The sequence below is a fragment of the Coccomyxa subellipsoidea genome, assembly GCF_000258705.1.
Source record: "Coccomyxa subellipsoidea C-169, whole genome shotgun sequence".
Lineage (NCBI taxonomy): Eukaryota > Viridiplantae > Chlorophyta > Trebouxiophyceae > Coccomyxaceae > Coccomyxa > Coccomyxa subellipsoidea.
This window is the reverse complement of record NW_005178030.1, coordinates 1145214-1162977: the sequence shown is the minus strand read 5'-3', so window position 1 is coordinate 1162977 and position 17764 is coordinate 1145214. Positions and strand designations below refer to the sequence as shown.

The 17764-nt window shown below is 51.9% G+C and overlaps 3 protein-coding genes across 3 annotated transcripts; 1 reads left to right on the top strand and 2 right to left on the bottom strand.

The window, feature by feature from the left end:
- Positions 1 to 848: 848 nt before the first annotated feature.
- On the bottom strand, positions 849 to 7070 carry COCSUDRAFT_24967 (hypothetical protein). Its single transcript, XM_005645685.1, has 13 exons — positions 6916 to 7070; positions 6417 to 6563; positions 5904 to 6125; positions 5507 to 5601; positions 4848 to 5034; positions 4209 to 4296; positions 3912 to 3943; positions 3599 to 3703; positions 3220 to 3338; positions 2745 to 2873; positions 2318 to 2442; positions 1900 to 2042; positions 849 to 1664 (listed from the first exon to the last, which is right to left on the bottom strand). Exons 2-12 carry the CDS (start codon positions 6541 to 6543, stop codon positions 1922 to 1924), a joined length of 1350 nt encoding a protein of 449 aa, XP_005645742.1. The 5' UTR covers positions 6544 to 6563; positions 6916 to 7070; the 3' UTR covers positions 849 to 1664; positions 1900 to 1921.
- A 651-nt stretch (positions 7071 to 7721) lies between these two features.
- Positions 7722 to 13983, bottom strand: COCSUDRAFT_24964 (ATP-dependent metallopeptidase Hfl). The gene is made up of 10 exons (XM_005645684.1): positions 13714 to 13983; positions 12995 to 13180; positions 12589 to 12688; positions 12085 to 12255; positions 11542 to 11681; positions 10678 to 10912; positions 10101 to 10314; positions 9581 to 9698; positions 9126 to 9282; positions 7722 to 8704 (listed from the first exon to the last, which is right to left on the bottom strand). The coding sequence occupies exons 1-10, from the start codon at positions 13876 to 13878 to the stop codon at positions 8469 to 8471; spliced, it is 1722 nt and encodes a 573-aa protein (XP_005645741.1). The 5' UTR covers positions 13879 to 13983; the 3' UTR covers positions 7722 to 8468.
- A 1476-nt stretch (positions 13984 to 15459) lies between these two features.
- On the top strand, positions 15460 to 16133 carry COCSUDRAFT_17873 (hypothetical protein; the record flags this gene model as incomplete). Its single annotated transcript, XM_005645683.1, has 2 exons — positions 15460 to 15684; positions 15897 to 16133. The coding sequence occupies 2 exons, from the start codon at positions 15460 to 15462 to the stop codon at positions 16131 to 16133; spliced, it is 462 nt and encodes a 153-aa protein (XP_005645740.1).
- Between the last annotated feature and the right edge of the window lie 1631 nt (positions 16134 to 17764).

Below are 17764 nucleotides of genomic sequence, written 5' to 3'. Positions count from 1 at the left end.
GCTCAAAGAATTTGCTGAGCATAGAAATTCTGGAGCGCACAGCAAACAAGATATAGCCAGCACAGCTCATCAAGCAGCCCCTTGAGGGCAATTTTGTGTAATGCAATCCTGAACCTGCCAATTTTAGGGCATCAAAAGGTTCAGGCCCTCCCCTTAGAAGTCCCCAATAGGAGGTGTTTGCAGAGCAATTTTCAATAGGCAAGAGATTGGGGTGCGCAGCCGGTGTTGAAGTACCCATCAGAAACAGGACAAGCAGGATGCATGTGTCTGCCTACTAGAAACCTTTTACTGGCATTGGTGTGAGGTCCAGGGAGGGGCCATAAAATTATTGAGTTGGTCTCTGCCGCCCAGACTTGAGACTTGTCCTTTTCTGTGGTAGCTTACATGTTGTCATATGTTGCGTTGCCTATAGCAGCACCCAGTTGGGCACTGGCAGGTAATTGATCGTAGGATGGTGGGGCCACAAATGCTCTACAGCGATTGAACACGCCCAGAATGGGGGTTGTGTTGGGAGGTTGCATGTCTTTGAAAATTGTACCCCGAACAGAGCTGCGGCAGAGGTTGAGAAGCAGCACAGGAAGGGACCAAATATTTTGAAGAGGAAAACCCCAGCTATATGATTGTGGTTGCATATGCCATGATTTGTGTTGTGCTGCTTGTGACAATATGGCGAGAGTACATCAAAGTCATATTGAAAGCTTAAGCTGACCGGAGGTTTTATTAGCATCCCGGCAATCATATGATATCTCGAGTTGCATTTTGCATGCAGAAGTTGCGGGGTGACGCAAAATATGCAGGTGTATGCCCTGGTTTGATTTCAAGACTAAGACAGAAGTGGAAACGCTTGAGATTATGAATACCCATTGTAGCAGAAGGACATCTGTAACGAGGAACACTGGCAGACACTGGCAGAAGTGTGGGATGCAAAAGTGGCCCGACTTTCTATTCAACGGCAATGTGCTCATCTCCGTGTCCTGGTCAGACTTTATAGACTATACAAACTGTATCTTGCAAACAGCTCGTCTGTGTTCACTGAGCACTAAACATTACTGCTGCAGTCCATGGTCCCAGCATGGCACATTCCTTAGCCCCGCTCCAGGGCCACCCAATCGGTGACCCATATCCCAAAACCCAGTACTAACTTGTCAACAACCATGGAGCACATCAATTGCCAGGGAAAGAGCTAAGACCCGCAAAAAGTAAAAAATGGGACACAATTTGTCATAGGTTGTCAGGGCCTAACGAATGAATGCAATGATCATTCTGGGCTGCGTAATGGCAGCCGACGAATTCCATCGCCGCCGCTGTGCACAGCGAGGGGGCATGGATTCAAATCCCTGTTGATATAATACCAATTGAGCTGCGATTGCATTGGTTGGCAAGGGCTTGCCAATCCATGCAGCAGATGCTAAACCTTGCAAAACAATTAGACTGCTCCCCTTGTCTGATGATGTTCAGGTGAGAGAGCCATTGGACGTTCTCGCACTGAGTGCGCTCAGTTTATCGGTACAGTATACAGCCACCATGTGGGCTGATGGGCAATGTAATGTGCGCATGGCGGAAAGTCCTAATAAAACTTGGCTCGTGCAATTACTGGAGCCCAAAGAATACGCTCCTTTTTTCAAAGGATCCATGAGAGCCCTCCAAATGAGGCGCGGCAACTCCTGTAGACACGAGGAACGAAGCCTGAGCATTACGCTGATGGCTGTAACAATGGCCAAGCTTACAATAATTGTACGGCAATGGCTGTCTCTCAGTCACTGAGACACTGGCAAAGGACAAAGGAGCCTTGCACAAAGTGAGAAGGACAATGTAATTCGTCAAAATGGGCATGCAAAACAGCCACGCATGCACAGCAGAGCATAAGGGCGCATCAAATGTCATGCAAAGGTGACTCACCTTCAAAACTATACAGACTAGCTCACAGGTTGGCAAAGAGGCTGTAGTTGACTGCGTTCAGGACAATGCTCCTGACAGCACCGATGCATGCCATGATGCCCACAATGATGTAGATGATAGCGACCAGGAGGGAGAACCACTTTCTGCATTTGCACAGCACATTCATCATCCACCCCGAAATAACACACCTCAGAAGGCACTAATTACTATTCAGTGCAGTCTTTAGAATTTTGAATCAGAACGAACGGGAATGTATGTAGTGCTGCAACAGGGACACAAACAGACACAAATGCTTATAAGGTGCAAATCTGGGAGTGCAGTCTCTTGTCACAAGAGAATCATGCGGCCATGAGGTTAAATTTCAGATGGGACTATCACCGGTGTTCAATGCTTGTATCGAGAGAGGCAGAGCACTCACGAGAATCCCTTTGGCTTGTAGGCCTTGATCCACAGGAATTGGGGTAGCACAAAGTCCATAGGAGTGAAGCCAATTGCACCGATCAGACTCATGAAGTCCACAAAGAAGGGCAACATTGCGCCAACCTGCAGCCAGGCACCCCAGAATCTCACACTCTGTCCCAGACTGTACATAAACCCTCAACCCTCTACCAGTCAAGCTTATCATAATCCACCCTTGAAGGCGACCCAGCAGCAATCCAGTGAGAAAGGCTTTGGAAGTCAGGTAATTCTGCTCATTGATTGTCCCACTCTCCTGCAGCTTGCTGTCACACCCAAAGGTGTGTTGCAGTCGCTGCTTCACTGCAATGCTGGGCACAAGACAGAAAACAGTTCCTTGGTTTTGATTTCCATGCGCAAACAAGGCTGTGCTCATTTGGGGAACTCACCAGGATGCAGAGGCAGATGAAGACAGTGCGGCAGATAAGGCGGACAATTGTGTTCTTAAGGTTCCATGTGGGCGCCAGGATATTGCCAAAGGTCTTGTCGCAGGCCTCGTAGATAGGCTGGCAGTACACCTGCTCACAGTCCAAAACCTTTGTCATAAACTTTCCTTTCTTTCCCCCATTCTTTCTGCCCAAAGCGTTGCTTGTACGTCAACAGGAGTGTAAGATCCTGTGCAAACTACCTACCAGACAGCTACCCATTCGCATCAGGAGCCCAATCTGTTGACAGGATACAAATGGAAGTCTCAAGAGTTCAAAAATTTCCTTGTCACGAGCAGCGGTCTTGCTTGCCATGCCATGAGTTGATGAGTGATGCCCACCAAGCCACAGAGCATGTATGATGTGAGCAGCCAGCTTATCTACACCCCAGCATTTAATACCCCACAAATCATTTGTTGACAGGGGCATTAAAAGTCACCTGGGTCGTGCCGAAGAGCTGCACGGCAGCAAAGGCCCAGGCCATGATGACAGCCCAGCCCGGGTTTGTGAGACTGCCCAGAACAAGTCCCTTGACGCCGTTGCCAAAGGCCCAGTACCCTGCACACAGCAGGACCATGAGCCGACATATTATTCAGAAATCTTCCTTAGCAGTCAACCCCGGTTTCAATTATTGGAATGCCCACAACATGTCAATGCTGCAAGCAAGAGAAGCAAGCAGTGTACAATCCATCCCACCAAATCCCAAGGCCTCGGAAGACCTCCAAGTGCCGCATCCTATTTCTTAGAGGTGGGGGGCACCCTGTCACATGACATGCAAAGAAGAGACTGTTCAGATATTGTATGGAGGGGGCCCTCACCAGTAATGGAGACACAGAGGTAGGCAGACACAATGGTGCAGTAGCCCATAATGATGCCACCCTTCATTGTCCGCATGGCTGGCGCCTTGGCGGTTGCACCGATCTCTGCAATCAATATCAGTAAATGATGAATCATCTGAATCAGCAAGACTGACTTGAACAGAGCTCTTTCTCTTTCGAGTCACAGAGGTTGCTGCCAACATGCACTCCTTTGCAGGAATTATCACGACATTACTTAGGACAAATACTTGCAATCATTGTGACGAAGCGAGGGGTGTCAAATGGGAGAGGTCTCTCAGCAATAACTCCCCACCTGGAATGACGGTGTTTCCATAAGCAAAAGCCCTGAGCAGCACAAAACACACAGCACATTGTCAGCACACTCTCATTGCATGCACATTCATCCAATCTACAAGCAATCTCAACATCCTGCGACTTGGAAGACAGGAAACTGCATGCATGAAAACATGATGAACCTGCACAGCTTTCATTCTCTCACTGTCCAGGGTGCAAGCTGCCTCCTTACAAACCAATAGGAGGACATTTTCTGTACATAGATTTACATCCATCGGCTTTTTTAAGATGTAAATGCACGGGGAGTGGGCCTCACATGATACCCAGGCCATTGAAGATGTTGAAGAGCTTGTTCACCCCTTCTCCTGGGACTGTGTAGTCTGGCTGCAGATCCATTGTGAAACCTGCACCACCACGAAAAAATTTCAAAATCCTGGAAGTCCTTACCAGCTTTTTGACACTCAGCTTCCCACGATGTTTGTCTATGTGACATGCCCTGACATATGGTCAGCTGATACGATAGGCAGTGGAAGCATAAAGCCTCCACATGATAACTGTCTTCAAGGAAGGCAGGTGAGAGGGAAACACACAGGAGAAGCATGCACCAAACTGCAGGAGCCAATTGCAGGCACACATAGGACAGGATTCGTACTTGCATCTGCATCAAGCGTGGGCAATTTTGATCTGGTCGTGCAAACTGACGCTAAGCAAACATCAGCCTCTGCAGAAAGAACAAAGGGGAAAAAAAGGAAAATGAGAAAAAAAGGGATGGTGCAGGGGTTCACCTCAGCACAGAGAAAGAGCCACGGCATTGATTGAGAATGAGATGGTGCAAGAATAAGAAACAGTTTTATGTGTGCGCGAAGCGCTCTGCTGAAATCTCTTAAGAAAGATTGATTCAACACTGGTGGGTTTGGGGTTCATTCATTCGAATTAAATACTTGTAGGGATTCACCTGAGTACAGAGAGAGTGCGACTGCGATGATTGAGAATGAGATTGTGCAGACAGTGGCGGTCTGGTTGACAAAGCGGATGGAGTGGAAGTTGGGGCACTGGGCAAGGATCAGGTTGACCGCTCCAAACACCAAAATGTACTGCGTCAGTGTCACCGGTGTCTCCCCCCGCGCCAGCACGTCTATGGCCTGGCCACACACAAATACAACCTCAAAAATCTGAAGTCTGCAACAATATTGGGCGGGGCATTATTGTTGTTGCATGACGTGCACTGGGTTTTTCTGTCTTCTGGCGCTTGCCTTGATGTCTGCATTCCTCTTTCCCTGAGATTGTTTTGCACAGTCATAGCCCAAAGGCAATGATTGCCTCACTGGTGCCACAGGTGGCCGGAAGTCTGCACTAGGAGATACAGAGCATTGCTGCATGAGCAGGCAGCATGGCATCACAAGAGCCCTTGCAGCAGCGTTTGCCAACTTCTCAAATACGGGAGATGCCATAAATAGGGACAAGAGCCCAAAGGTGTGATCCTTTGCTCCTAGACCGGATCGGGCCGGCTGCAGAAGTTGCATGGATGGAGATATCTCTCAGATGTGTCTCCCCGTCAAAGAGATTCCAAGTGCTTTTGCAAAAGTGACGGATGCAATGATTGACAGGGCGCACCTTGATGGCCTGCCCCCCCACGATGTGGTTGGCAATGGTGGTCCCGATGCAAACCGCGAATTGGAAGGGGGTCACAGCCCACCAGCCGGACTTGCCTGCATGTGCACAGCAGGCATGTTAAGAGGGCCAGCTCACCTGCAACACTTGCAGTTTCCTAGATCTGGTCCACTCCAGTGTTCAACAGCAACGCAGGAGCAGACAATAATGCACACTGCAGGGTGCGGAGCAAGATATCTGGAGGACAGGTTTTCTGCATGCAAATGGAGCAGGAATGTATCGCGGGCATTGGCACAACTCAGAATCAGTCCTCGAAGGGACTTGACACTCGATACAGGATCAAACCAGAGTGGTCAGCCACACAAGATATCGAAGATAAGAGTGGGAAAAACTTGCGCACCAAAGACAGCAACAGACAGGTCGCGGAAGCGGATGTGGCGTTTGCCGCCATACTCAAGCATGCTAGAGACCAGGAAGGAGGTGAACATGGTCACCAGGCCCCCAGCAATCAGCGCAACCAGGCCTCCACCCCAGCCGAGGAGAGACACAGCAAAGGGCAGGCCAAGGGTGGGCACAGAGGCCACAGCCGCGGTCATGTGGTAGCCGATGTGGTACCACTCGCCTATGCACAAACGGAGAATGATCAGCTGCGCTGGCAAGGCCCCACGCAGGCTGGCACCCAGCGTGCACAAGGCCAGTGGGGTTTCGCATCGTTTGACGGTCTGGGTGGCAGTGGCCTGGTCACGGCTGCTTTCGGCTCGCGAGTTATCATGCAATCTCCTGCTGGTCATTCTGCAAAGAATTTCGTGCAATGACGAAGCCTTGTGGTACAAACTCGTGGTCGTGCTTCAACGAATCGACATGCGGGACTCCCAACGTCAAGGACGAGCTGATGGCTCGTTGGAATACTCACCCTTGCCAACATATTCTGGCACGGTCTGCTTATCGTCGAGTTCCATCTGGCCCTCCGGGTCTTTCGAAAAGTTGACTTTGTTGGCGTGTGCCGAGTCTTCCATGCCGGTCTTCTCGCCCAGCGCCATGACTGGTTCTAAGCTTCAGTCTGTGATCAAGATACTAGCAAAATTTAGCGTTTGTACATGTCACAATTTCGATCAAGGCGTCACTGTATATCTCTTGCGCTATCTGTAGTACAACTCTTGCGTTGCTGTGATCTTCACCGTCTCAGCCTTAATTGGCCAAGCTTCGACTCAGGACAGCCCCCCGATGCCTTACAACTTGTTCGGCTACATAATGTTTTTCTTTCTGGCTAGTGATCTTTCTTAACAGAAGCAACCGACTTTAAACCCTAGGTTACCTATACGGATGCGATCGGAGCGGCACAACAAACGCGAAAGCATTTTTGGGGTCAGGGTGATGCATCGGAACCAGTCATAAGCGTCTTGTATATGCACCTGAAGTCTAATTGTGAAGATTCCAGTCCAGTGGATATGCTAAGACAGCAAATCACCTCCAGCCACTCCTTCTCCGATCGGCTCTCTCCCACAGTATCTAGCTCAGATTCCCGCCGTCCTTTACAGCCTCCTAATCCAGTGAGCAAGATGACGAGTCTGCAGGTTCCTATTACGGACGGAAGAGTGTTGAAGAATGAACTCCAATCGGCGTCATGTTTTGGCCACATGGGTTCCACGTTGGCGCCTAAATTGGTCATCTGATCAGTGACGTTTCGCGCGCCAGCAGGACGCCATGGATCTCGTCAACGGGTCAGACCATCTCACTGACTATTCTTGGCCCTATTGATGGATGGTTTGAACAGTTGATTGGCCATGCATGGTTGGCAATGGCGGCAGGCGCAGCTGCATATTTGAAGATCTAATATGTGTTGCAAGAATATGGAAAATGAAGCCCGGTTTGACTGCCAGTGGGCTGAAGGCCGGGCTTGTTCTGCAAACACAGTACTGTTTGGCAAGCCATGACTTTCAAGCAAAGAAGCACAGCTGGTCAGACACAGTCTAGACTGCACATCTGCAGATCTGCAGTGTTCATGAGCTGGCCATCTGCCGGGGAAGTTTGTCCCAAGCATGCTTCATGCAACGCATGCCGCTCGTGACTTGCCATTTGGCCCTTTCCGGGAACACTTAATGGAAAGAGACACTGTGCAAACAGTGCTGTCACAGCACAGTACTGCTGTGGCACACTCATGCACAGAGCCACCAGTATACATCCCATTTCACTTGCAATAATTATTGAGCAAAATATGGCGGGCCAGAAGCTAGCTGAGTACACCATGTGCTGCTTCTGTCCAGTGATCTAAAAGCCTGTCTACTGTTGATACAAACAAGCCATAAACCACACAAAATAGTGACAAGAGGCAGCCACAGGAGCCAAGCTCCCGTGATCCGCTGATATCGATACCCTCCAAGCTTGCAAGGCCATGCGTTCAAATATAGATTTGAATCAGCTGCGCGAGTATGAATGTCCCCCCAAAAGAAACATCGTTAAGCAGCCCCAAAGAAGTTCTACACTGCGCCTTACAAGCACAAGTGTGCAACACAGCTTGATCGACGCACAATGTAACCGGACGCCATGTAAAGCCTCTGTCAAGAATCGCACAAGGAGGCAATTGAGAGGCAGAGACCTGCTGCCCATTTAGACCACCCATTTGAGGCATGAGATGCCCAATTCCAGTCTCCTCTCAAGCCACGACTGCGATTCTGGCTACATAAGTCAAGGCCCTTATGGATGCCGCAAGGAAAAGTTTGCATAAGATCTTTCTTGGAGGACTTCCAAAGAACACCTGACACAAAGGCCGAGGATGCCTCCAATTGCTGCGGTCCAATCGAACCAGAGCTGCTGACATCAGCGCTGAGACACAGACGCTCTCAATTGCGCTGACCCTCAACGGTCGCATCAGCGCTGAAGCTTCGGCACCGACAGACGCGCACACCCTTGACGCATGACATCAGCGCGCACACATGACATCAGCGCCGGAGCATGACACATGACATCAGCGGCGGGAGAGCGCGGGGAAGGCGCCCTGTAGCACAAAGGCGCGCAGGGAGGCCGGCGCGGTGACCTGGCCGAGCCAGGCAGCGAGGGCGTTCCCGTCCAGGCGCTCCTTCGCCTGCAGCTCCGCGCTGAGGCCTTCATGCGTTCGTCGATTTGCCGCCACGCAATCGCGCGCGGCCGCCAGTGCCCCTTCCACCAGCCTCTTTGCCTCCTCCTCCGCCAGCCGCCCCAGCCCTGCATTATGTTGCTGATGTCAACCTGTGACACTACTGTAACGCACACTGCTGACACGCTATTTGACCATTCTTCGTGTGACCAAGGCATTGCTGGCTTGCCATGGCAACTACATCAATGGTGATAAGCCTGAAATAGAAGCGCAGAGCCCAACTGAAGTTCCCTGAGGAGACCTGATCAGAGGCTTGTTCCTGGCTGCTCAACCACCAGTGCTGTGAATGTCAAGGTAACGAGGGAGATGAATTAGAGATCACGTATTCTCTGTGCCTTCAGTGCTCTAGGTTAGCTTCATTTAAGAGTAGGCACATTCCTACTTCTCCTCAGTGGCACGTCTTCATTATGACAATACACTCCTCTAGATAGTTCCCAATTTGATCAATCCTCCATACCCACTTATGACAAGGCAGGGAGCAGGTGTCACCTGAGTCTCTGCCGAAGAGCGGCGCGTCGTCAGAGCCGCCGTTTGTGAGGGAAGCCACGCTGAGGGGCCCCACCGCAGCGCTCAGCCCAAACTCCGACACCGTCTGGTACGCCAGCGAAGAACAACGTTTTATGTCGTCCACCGCCCCCGTCGACACCTGGCGGTTTAGTCAACACAACCATTGTCAGCATTCCCCATAAAGACTCATCCTTCCCAATTTATTGTCAGCACTCCTTTGCACACAAGCAAGGTTCGCTTACCCTCCCAGATCACCCTGCTCTCTTCATAGGCATAGCTTTCAAGTGCTCTCCCAGACCAGCACGCTACCAATCTTGTGTTACACTCTCATAATTTCCCATTGTACAGGGTGTGACGGGGCGCCATGTCCCATAGCGTCCTTACATCTTCCCTTCAGAGCATTGCTGTGGTTCATGGGATGTGTGATGATGAGTCACCTGGCCGCAGGTGAGCTCCTCTGCAGCGCGGCCGCCCATGAGCATGGCCAACTGCCCGCGGATCTCCGTGTCAAACAGCAACGCCCGGTCCTCCGTCCGCGGCGGCACATACGTGAACCTGCGCACCACAGCCGCACAGCCATGACCCACTGCACAGCCCACATCCTAAATCAACATATGCTGCCCACGTCTGCCCTGCCTGTAAATCACCTTCTAAGCAAGGACTCTGTCCCCTCCAATTGGATTTCAAGAAGTGAGCTCTTGGGGGCAGAAAATTGCTCCTGCTGCAGCAGTACGATGCCGTAAGGACCGTGAAGCACCTGCTCCGCGACTTCATGACCTCACAGCTCTCCCAACTTCCAGGCGAAGGGGCTAGTAGCGCTGTTAAATAAAAGAGCAAATTTGGAGATCCACCTGGCTCTGTCAACAATCAAAGTAGGGGCACCAGCCCTTCAGCCTTGGAGAACCTCTCAATGAGTACTGCAAGTGAAGTGCATTCAGGTTGGAAATACAATCGCACCCGAGCGCGCCGCCGGTGCGAGGGATGATGGACAGCTTCTCCACGGCGGCGGACGTGGGGATCAAAATGCGCACGGCCGTGGCAACGAGTGCGTGGCCGGCCTCATGGCGCGCGACGACTTCTTTCTCGACTCCCACCAGGATGCTGCGCTTCTTCTCGATGCCCGCCACCGCTCGCAGGATTGCATGGTCAAAGTCCGCGCTGCCCACCGCGCCTGCGCAAGACCAGATCCTCACTTAAAGGCACCAGACGAGGTGGTGTAGAGATGAAGGAAGTCAGAAGTGGTTCCTGGTGAAATTGGACAGAACTTGATTCAGATTTTCTCAGCCAGAGTCCGAGCGGGACCACTCGGATAGCAGAAGCAAGAGATAAGAGACCAGCGTCAATGCATCTCCTAGCAGTCACTCAGACACCACAGCCACACCATATAATCTTCAAGTCAGTCTCTGCCAGTCTCATTGCGCAGATGTAAACTTTTGAGTTCCTGCTGGTCACACCCCAGCACAGACAAGGCACACACAGAGGCATCCAGGAGGCACCCGTATGCACACATAGAACACGAGCAGCGAGCGCGCACCCTTGCTCTCGCGGCCGGCGAGCAGGGCGGCCTCGTTGACGAGGTTGGCGAGGTCGGCGCCGGTGAAGCCGACGGTTGAGCCGGCCACGTCGGCGACGCTGAAGTCGTCGGCCAGTGGCAGCCGGCGGCGCTCGATGTGGACGCGCAGAATCTGCTCGCGGCCCAGCCGGTCCGGCCGCTCCACCGACACGCGCCGATCGAAACGCCCCGGCCGCAGCAGAGCGCTGTCCAGCACCTGGCCGCCGTGTTAAAGCCACAATCTCAGCACATGAAGTAAGAGTTGAGCGAACATAAATGAAGTGGAATTTGCTCGGGGCATTAGTATTATGTTCAAAGAACTTCGCTCGACGCCGTGCATGGTTTGGCACAGGGTCACCGCATGCGACAATGCGATTGAAGGGATATATAATAGAATGCGAGGATTTTGTAGCATTTTAGTTCTGGCCAGTACAATGCGATAGAATGCGGTCCACTGAAAACTGCTATTTTGAGGCCTACAGAGCCTTAAACGAATTCCTCCATCCCCAAGCCTGTGCACACTTCAGTTTGAGATGGAAGACACATCCCAAAAACTATTTCACTTTGATTTTTCACGGAAAACCTTCCTTTTACCTGGCTATACCTATGTTTTGCATGATAAATAATGGCACCTAATGCATTTTCATAATGCATTTTGTCGCATTATATTTGAGAAGGATCATGCGGTGACCCTGGTTTGGCACAAGAGCGGGAGAGGAAGGAAGGATCAGTAAGAGTATTGGCGCCTCCGCTTAAGGGATAGAAACACTAAGGGCAGAAGGACGGCTCGCAAATCTAATGTCACCCGCAGGATATCAGGGCGTCATTCAAGGGGGCTATACTCACGTCTGGGCGATTGGTGGCAGCAATGCAGATGACTGGGCCGGCGTCCTTCTCGCTCTCAAAGCCGTCCAGCTCTGTCAGCAGCTGGTTCAGCGTCTGCTCCCGCTCATCGTTGCCCACGCTGCGTAGCCGCGTGTCCCTCCCTGTGCCACACAACAGGGGCCCACATCCAATCAGCGCTATTTCAAAGAACACTTTGAAAGAATACGAGCGTATACCAGAGCATACAACAAACTCGGGTGAGGCAGCAGCTGGGAGGGGAGTCTATTATTGTTGAAGAGCACCTTCTGAAGAGCCTAACAGAACCCACAAGCAGAGATCTCCTGCAAAGGGGCCTCTCCTCAGCCTAACAGTCAATAGAACAGTGACTGCAAGCTCACATTGTTGGCCCGACACTCTCTGAATGGGTGTCCTCAAGCATGCACTGCTGATTCAAGCAAGCTTTCTTCATAGGAGGACCTTCCTTATAAGAGAAGCAGCAAGACTTGCTGCTGCAACTATAGGATGACTACAGACTGTTAAAGGCAGATTTGAGCCGGCGCGCACCTTTGGCGACGGCGTCAATTTCATCAATGAAGACAATGGCGGGGGCCTCCTTGCGCGCGGATGCGAACAGCTCGCGCACGCGCATGGCGCCCATCCCCACGTACAGCTCCACAAACTCTGATGCGCTGATGGAGAAGAAGGGAACATCCGCCTCGCCCGCCACCGCCTTGGCTGCGCATATAATAATTACATGCCCACATCAGATATCCATGCACCGCAGAGTGTAAAGCCAGAAATGCACGTAACAGTATGCGAGGTAAGAAGATTTCTCCTAGAAAGGTGTGATGAGAGGCGCCTGCCACTGCTTTGGCTACGGACAGAATTTTACACTGGCCCGCGATGATGCATGCCCAGGTGATCACTTCAAACGATGAAATCTCCAGGAAGCCCGCATTCACCTTAAGGCATGCCCAGTTGATCAGTCCAAGCACACAACAGTGTGCAAGGCTGTTGATGAATTGCTCCAAGGACAAGATTTCACAGGGGAGAGATGGTGGTGCTCACCAAGGAGCGTCTTGCCGGTCCCAGGCGGTCCTATCAGCAGCACACCGGATGGTGCTCGCGCGCCCAGCTTTGAAAACTTCTCCGGAGACTTCAGCAGCTCCTGCCCCAGGCACAACAAGCTCCACTGTCAGACAACCTTATCATTCCACGACACACTCACCCGCCATGCTCACTGCACCCCTAGAAAATGTGGGAAACTACACGGGTATCTGGTGCCGTACTCCAGCGAAACATCTATCCATTGCCCATGTAAGGAAACCTATATACCGTAGATTGGTCGCTTGGGTTCCTTCTGCCAAGCTCAGATCATCCTGGAGAGGAATGGCAGACCGGAGTTTACGTGCTACGCAACAAGCCTCAGTGGTTGGTCTCTCATGTGGCAGCGAGGCAGGGCAGGAGCCCGCACCACAATCTCTGAGAGCTCTTCCTTGGCTTCGTCCACGCCTGCCACGTCACTAAAGGTGATTATGTGCTGCGGCGAGGTGCCGGAGCTGCCGGCGCCGCTGTGTCGCCGCCCGGCCCCTTTCCTGGGCAGCTTGATGGGCAGCCGGTTTAGCGCCCCCAGCAGCAGCCCGACATACAGCCCATACACCTGCCATGCACAGGGAACCTCAGCTGGACTATCCCACCGAGCAAAGTGATCAGCGTAGCCGAACTCAGGAACACATGTCCTTTCACGGTAATTGTGGGCCCAGGCAAAGATATCAAAATGCTGCACTTCCATTGCTTTGGAATATCCTGTCCCACGCCCTGTTGTGATCAGCATTGCTATCCCACAAAATAGGATGACTGCCTTTAATGTTGCTCCTGAGATGCTGACTCAGTATATATGGGTAGTAGCATGGAGGTTCAGAGCGAGGTCAATGTATATACAAGGCCATGTCTGCATGCAACAGTGTCACATATCAAGGACACTGTAGAAAAGCCACAGGAAGGGCAGTCACCGCGAAGGTGACAACATGCTGAGCATCTGCAGTTGTTGCCCCTGACAATTCTTGGTTTTGACGCCTACCAGGGACAGTGCAGGGCGAGGACGGTGGAAGATTGGATTGAGTCTCCCTGAGAGAGAGAGGAAGATACACAACAAGATCACTATAAAGGAGGACACATGAAGGGCAGTCACACCGCGAAGGTGAGCAGTACAGACTGCTGCTTCTCCACGGCGGTGAACTGGACGCCGTTCTTCAGCATGGTGTCATAGGGCGTGCTGTAGTCGGCTGGCCGGATGGTGCGGAACACAATGTGGGCGTTCCGCGCCACGTCACCGGGCCCGGCAGGCAGTCCGCGCATAATCTTGCCCTGCGGCCGCAGCTTGTACGCGAACCTCCGGTCCTCCACCGCCACCGCCAGGACCTCGTTGCTGCGCACGTTCTGGACAAAGGTCGAGAATGGCACCTGCGCGCATGCAGCCGGCATGTGCCGGCATCAGGCCCTGTTCACATTGAGCATGCGTGTTTGAGGCTCTGCAACTGTGTGTCGGCCATGGGTACTCCAATCAAGGAGTCTGTCCGAGCTGCTGCCCGGGTACAACTGCGTGGCAAGGATCCTGCCCAGGACTGAGCCGGACAGGATATTTCAGAGCAGGAAGCTCGATCAGGAACATGCACGTTGCTGTCTGCAAGCCTCCATACGGATGAACTCCTGTCCAGCTAGCACAGTGTGCGCAACGTCCCCAGGACCAAGCACAAAAAGGTTGAGACTAACATACAGTAGTCCTGGGAATAACAAGCGCGTAGAGTTGAGGCACCCACCTCCACTGAAACGTTGGCAGAGTCTCCAGTCAGGGGGTTTCTGCCGTTGAGTGGCCAGAAGCGCATGAGCAGCAGCAGGCCAGCAACGTTGAAGATGATGCGCAGTGACTTCTGGCTGCGCACAGAGCCCAGCACCTCCCTCAGCCAGGCCAGTGGCTTCCTTGACCGTTTTGGCGGGGGCCTGCCGCCATTGTTCGTCTTCTCATCGTCATCGCTGCCCTCTCCATCGCATCGAACGCGCTGCAACGCTCCCCTGTCCTTCCCTTGCCTCCTTAGCAGAATTGATGTGCGCTGTCGAAAGACAGGCTGCTGCGTGAACTGATGGTATAGCTGCGGTCTGTAAGCGGCATTTGTGCGCAGTTTTCCCTGCCCTGCACATGGTCTGCATTGGGGAGGACGCGCGTGCAAAGGGCATGGACTCCTGTCGATGGGAGCAGCGCATTTGTCTGCAACACTCGTCCAGAGCATGCCTCAAATTCTTATTACGGCACCTCTAAGGGACTTGGGGCTACGATATCTGCATGATCTGTTGATTGTGGGTTCTGACTAGTCATACAAGGCCAATGGATTTCCTAGGGCGTCGATTCCCGAATGCTTTCCAGTGCACTAACCAGCATGTGAGAGTAGATCTATATACAAGGCAAGAGAAACAGCATACAGAGCACAGATGAATCCTTCCCCTATATAACTTGGCAGACTGAGCAGATTCGAAGAGCCCTATGAGGGTATACATATCCCCCCGAAAACTGGCGGGAGAAAGGGTATAAATTAAGGAGGATCAGGATAAAGCAGGAAAGAAGAAAGCACGCCTTCATCCACGCAATAGTGAACGAAAATATAGTGCAGAGGAATTTGTCTTCATGTGTCGTATATAAGCTTGCAACAGCATCGTTGTCCTACCATCAAACCAATAAAAGGCTTGGTCCCACCATCTTTTTTGATTGCTGACCTGGCTGCAGCAAGAAATTGATGTGATGCACATCTCTTTTTATACATGCAATTGCTAACAACGTAAGTATAAGCAAAGAACGAAGCTGCATCGTGCTAGATATTGGCTGGAATTGTGCAGAGAAGCTCAGAGAAGCTCTCTGATACCCATAGCAAGTACGGGCGTTTGTCGATGTCCTCAGCCGTTGCAGCTGTCGCAACCGGCGAAGCGGGTGCATCAACTCTTCCAGAGACGGGGGCAGGGGACAAAACAGCCGAGATCAGTGGCGCCAACGCAGATGCACCAAGCAGCTCAGGTCTAGGAAGCCAAGGGCGGAAAGTTAGCACGCAGGACATACAGCTTGTGCAAAATCTCATAGAACGATGCCTTCAGATGTACATGAGCCAACGAGAGGTGGTGCATCTTGCTGACTTGCCTTCTGCTTGCCCGATCATCATTCCTCTATTGTAGTTCTCTTTTTCATCACTTTCAACTCTAGCAGTCGTCCATGCTGTCTCACCATGTGTCGATTACTTTTCTAGCTCGTTCTACTTCTTTGTGGATCTGCATACTTGTGCATTTGGCCCAGATTGCATTGTTGTGTGACCTAGTCGTTGAATGGTGCCCAGGTGGTGTTCACATTACAGCAGCAGGCCCAGATAGAGCCAGGCTTCACACAGCTGGTGTGGCAGAAATTAGAAGAGCAGAACCCGGACTTCTTTCGAGCATACTACACGCGGCTCAAGTTGAAGGACCAGATCGTGCTCTTCAACCATCTCCTAGAGCAGCAGGTGGCCATGTTCCAAAAGATGCAACGCCAATGGATGGCTCCCTCAGGTGAGAACACACTGCACCAAACCTTCTAATAATGACACTCTAATACACATGCCAAATTGGGCTTCAGACAGGAGCATAGTGTGCGCCTTGGGGCCTTACGCAGCAAGGGGATGCCTTGCAAGCAAACTATCTGCTACCAAACCAGTGGCGATGCTAACGCCAAGCATCAGGGAGCCTCAGTACTGCTCTGGAGATACAGCCCCTGGGATCTGGCTGTCAGAGTGTAGCAATGGCGCCAGAGGGATATGACTCACTGCGATGCTGGTGCAGGCATGATGCTAGCACCACGGCCCATGATGATGATGCCGGGGATGCCGTACCAGAACCCCATGTCTGCGCCTGTCAGCCTGCCAGCCATGTCCCTCGGCCAACCCCTCAACGTCAAGGTGGCGCCTACAGCTTGAATTCTCATCTTCTTCCCACCGCTATATAATTTCTATTAGGTCTGCAGAGGAGCTTCGCTGTGCTGAGAAGCAGTAGACATGGCGTTGGAGTTGCTCAGCCTTCGAGCCTTGTTGAATGAGGTTGTGCGCAAAAAGTGCTTCCAGCTGAACTGACACAAGAAGCCGGAGCATTATAAGCTTAAACGAATTTCACAATTATTTGGACATTTCTGTCGTGTTTTTTCATTTGTCATAAACCAGTAATTGTCCGTGCAGGCGGAGGACGTGTCAGAGGGCACAGGCCGCTCAGATGGCGGCCCACTGGGGGGCGACACAGACATGGACATTGCGGGGCTGTCTGTGCCGCCGGCGCAAGGCATGGACGGCCTGCACGGCGCCGCGCAGAGCCATCCCTTCTCTTCTGCAGGTGGCTTACTCTCTTCTCTGCTGACGTGACATGTAGTGGCCATCCTGTGTCCCCGACGAATAGTGGCCATTGTGTGGAGTGCAGAACATCACTCACATCACAGCGCAATGATTCGACTTAGCAGCACCTTTGTTTATGAACAAGGGCGCACCCTTTTCAGGACACATAGGTCTCTGATGCGAAAGGAAGGTGCCGGTTGCTGGTTACTGTAGATTTCACCGTTGGAAGGTGTTTTGCTCTCACCAGGTCTTTGTATTTTGGCTGCAGATCTTCTAGCGCCCATGGCAATGTCAAGCCCACTTCGGACGGGCGGCAGCGGCGATCTAGGCATGGGGAGAAACCTCAGCTTCAGCAATTTCGGCGCGTTCAGCGATTTTGACAATTTGGGGTCCAACCCAGATCACAGTATGCTGCACAGCCAGGCGCCGAGAGACCTCCCCAGGAACTTCAGCCTGTCAGAACTCACAGCGCTGGATGACTGAGACAAGGAGTCCAGATCTACTCATCGAGAATATACCAGTCTCCTGTGTTGGCAAGCGAATCGGCAGCTGCACATGATGTTGACATCCAGCTTGCCGGTCTTCTGCCAGACTTAATGTCATGTAACTCCCGCGGGTATAAAGCTTGATCCTGCACGTTATGGTGGAACGCAAGGATAAGTAGGCCACCGCCCGTGACCCAATATGCCACGTGAATACTAGATATCCCAAGCGCCCAATTGCGTGGCCATCTCTTGTCCAGAGTGTCTTTTTGGTCCCGTTTCTTGAGAAGAAAACTGAAACCATTTTTGAGGCGCATGCTCATGGCTGCACCTATATTGTGTCAAAAGGCGAGTTTGAATGAAGCGTTA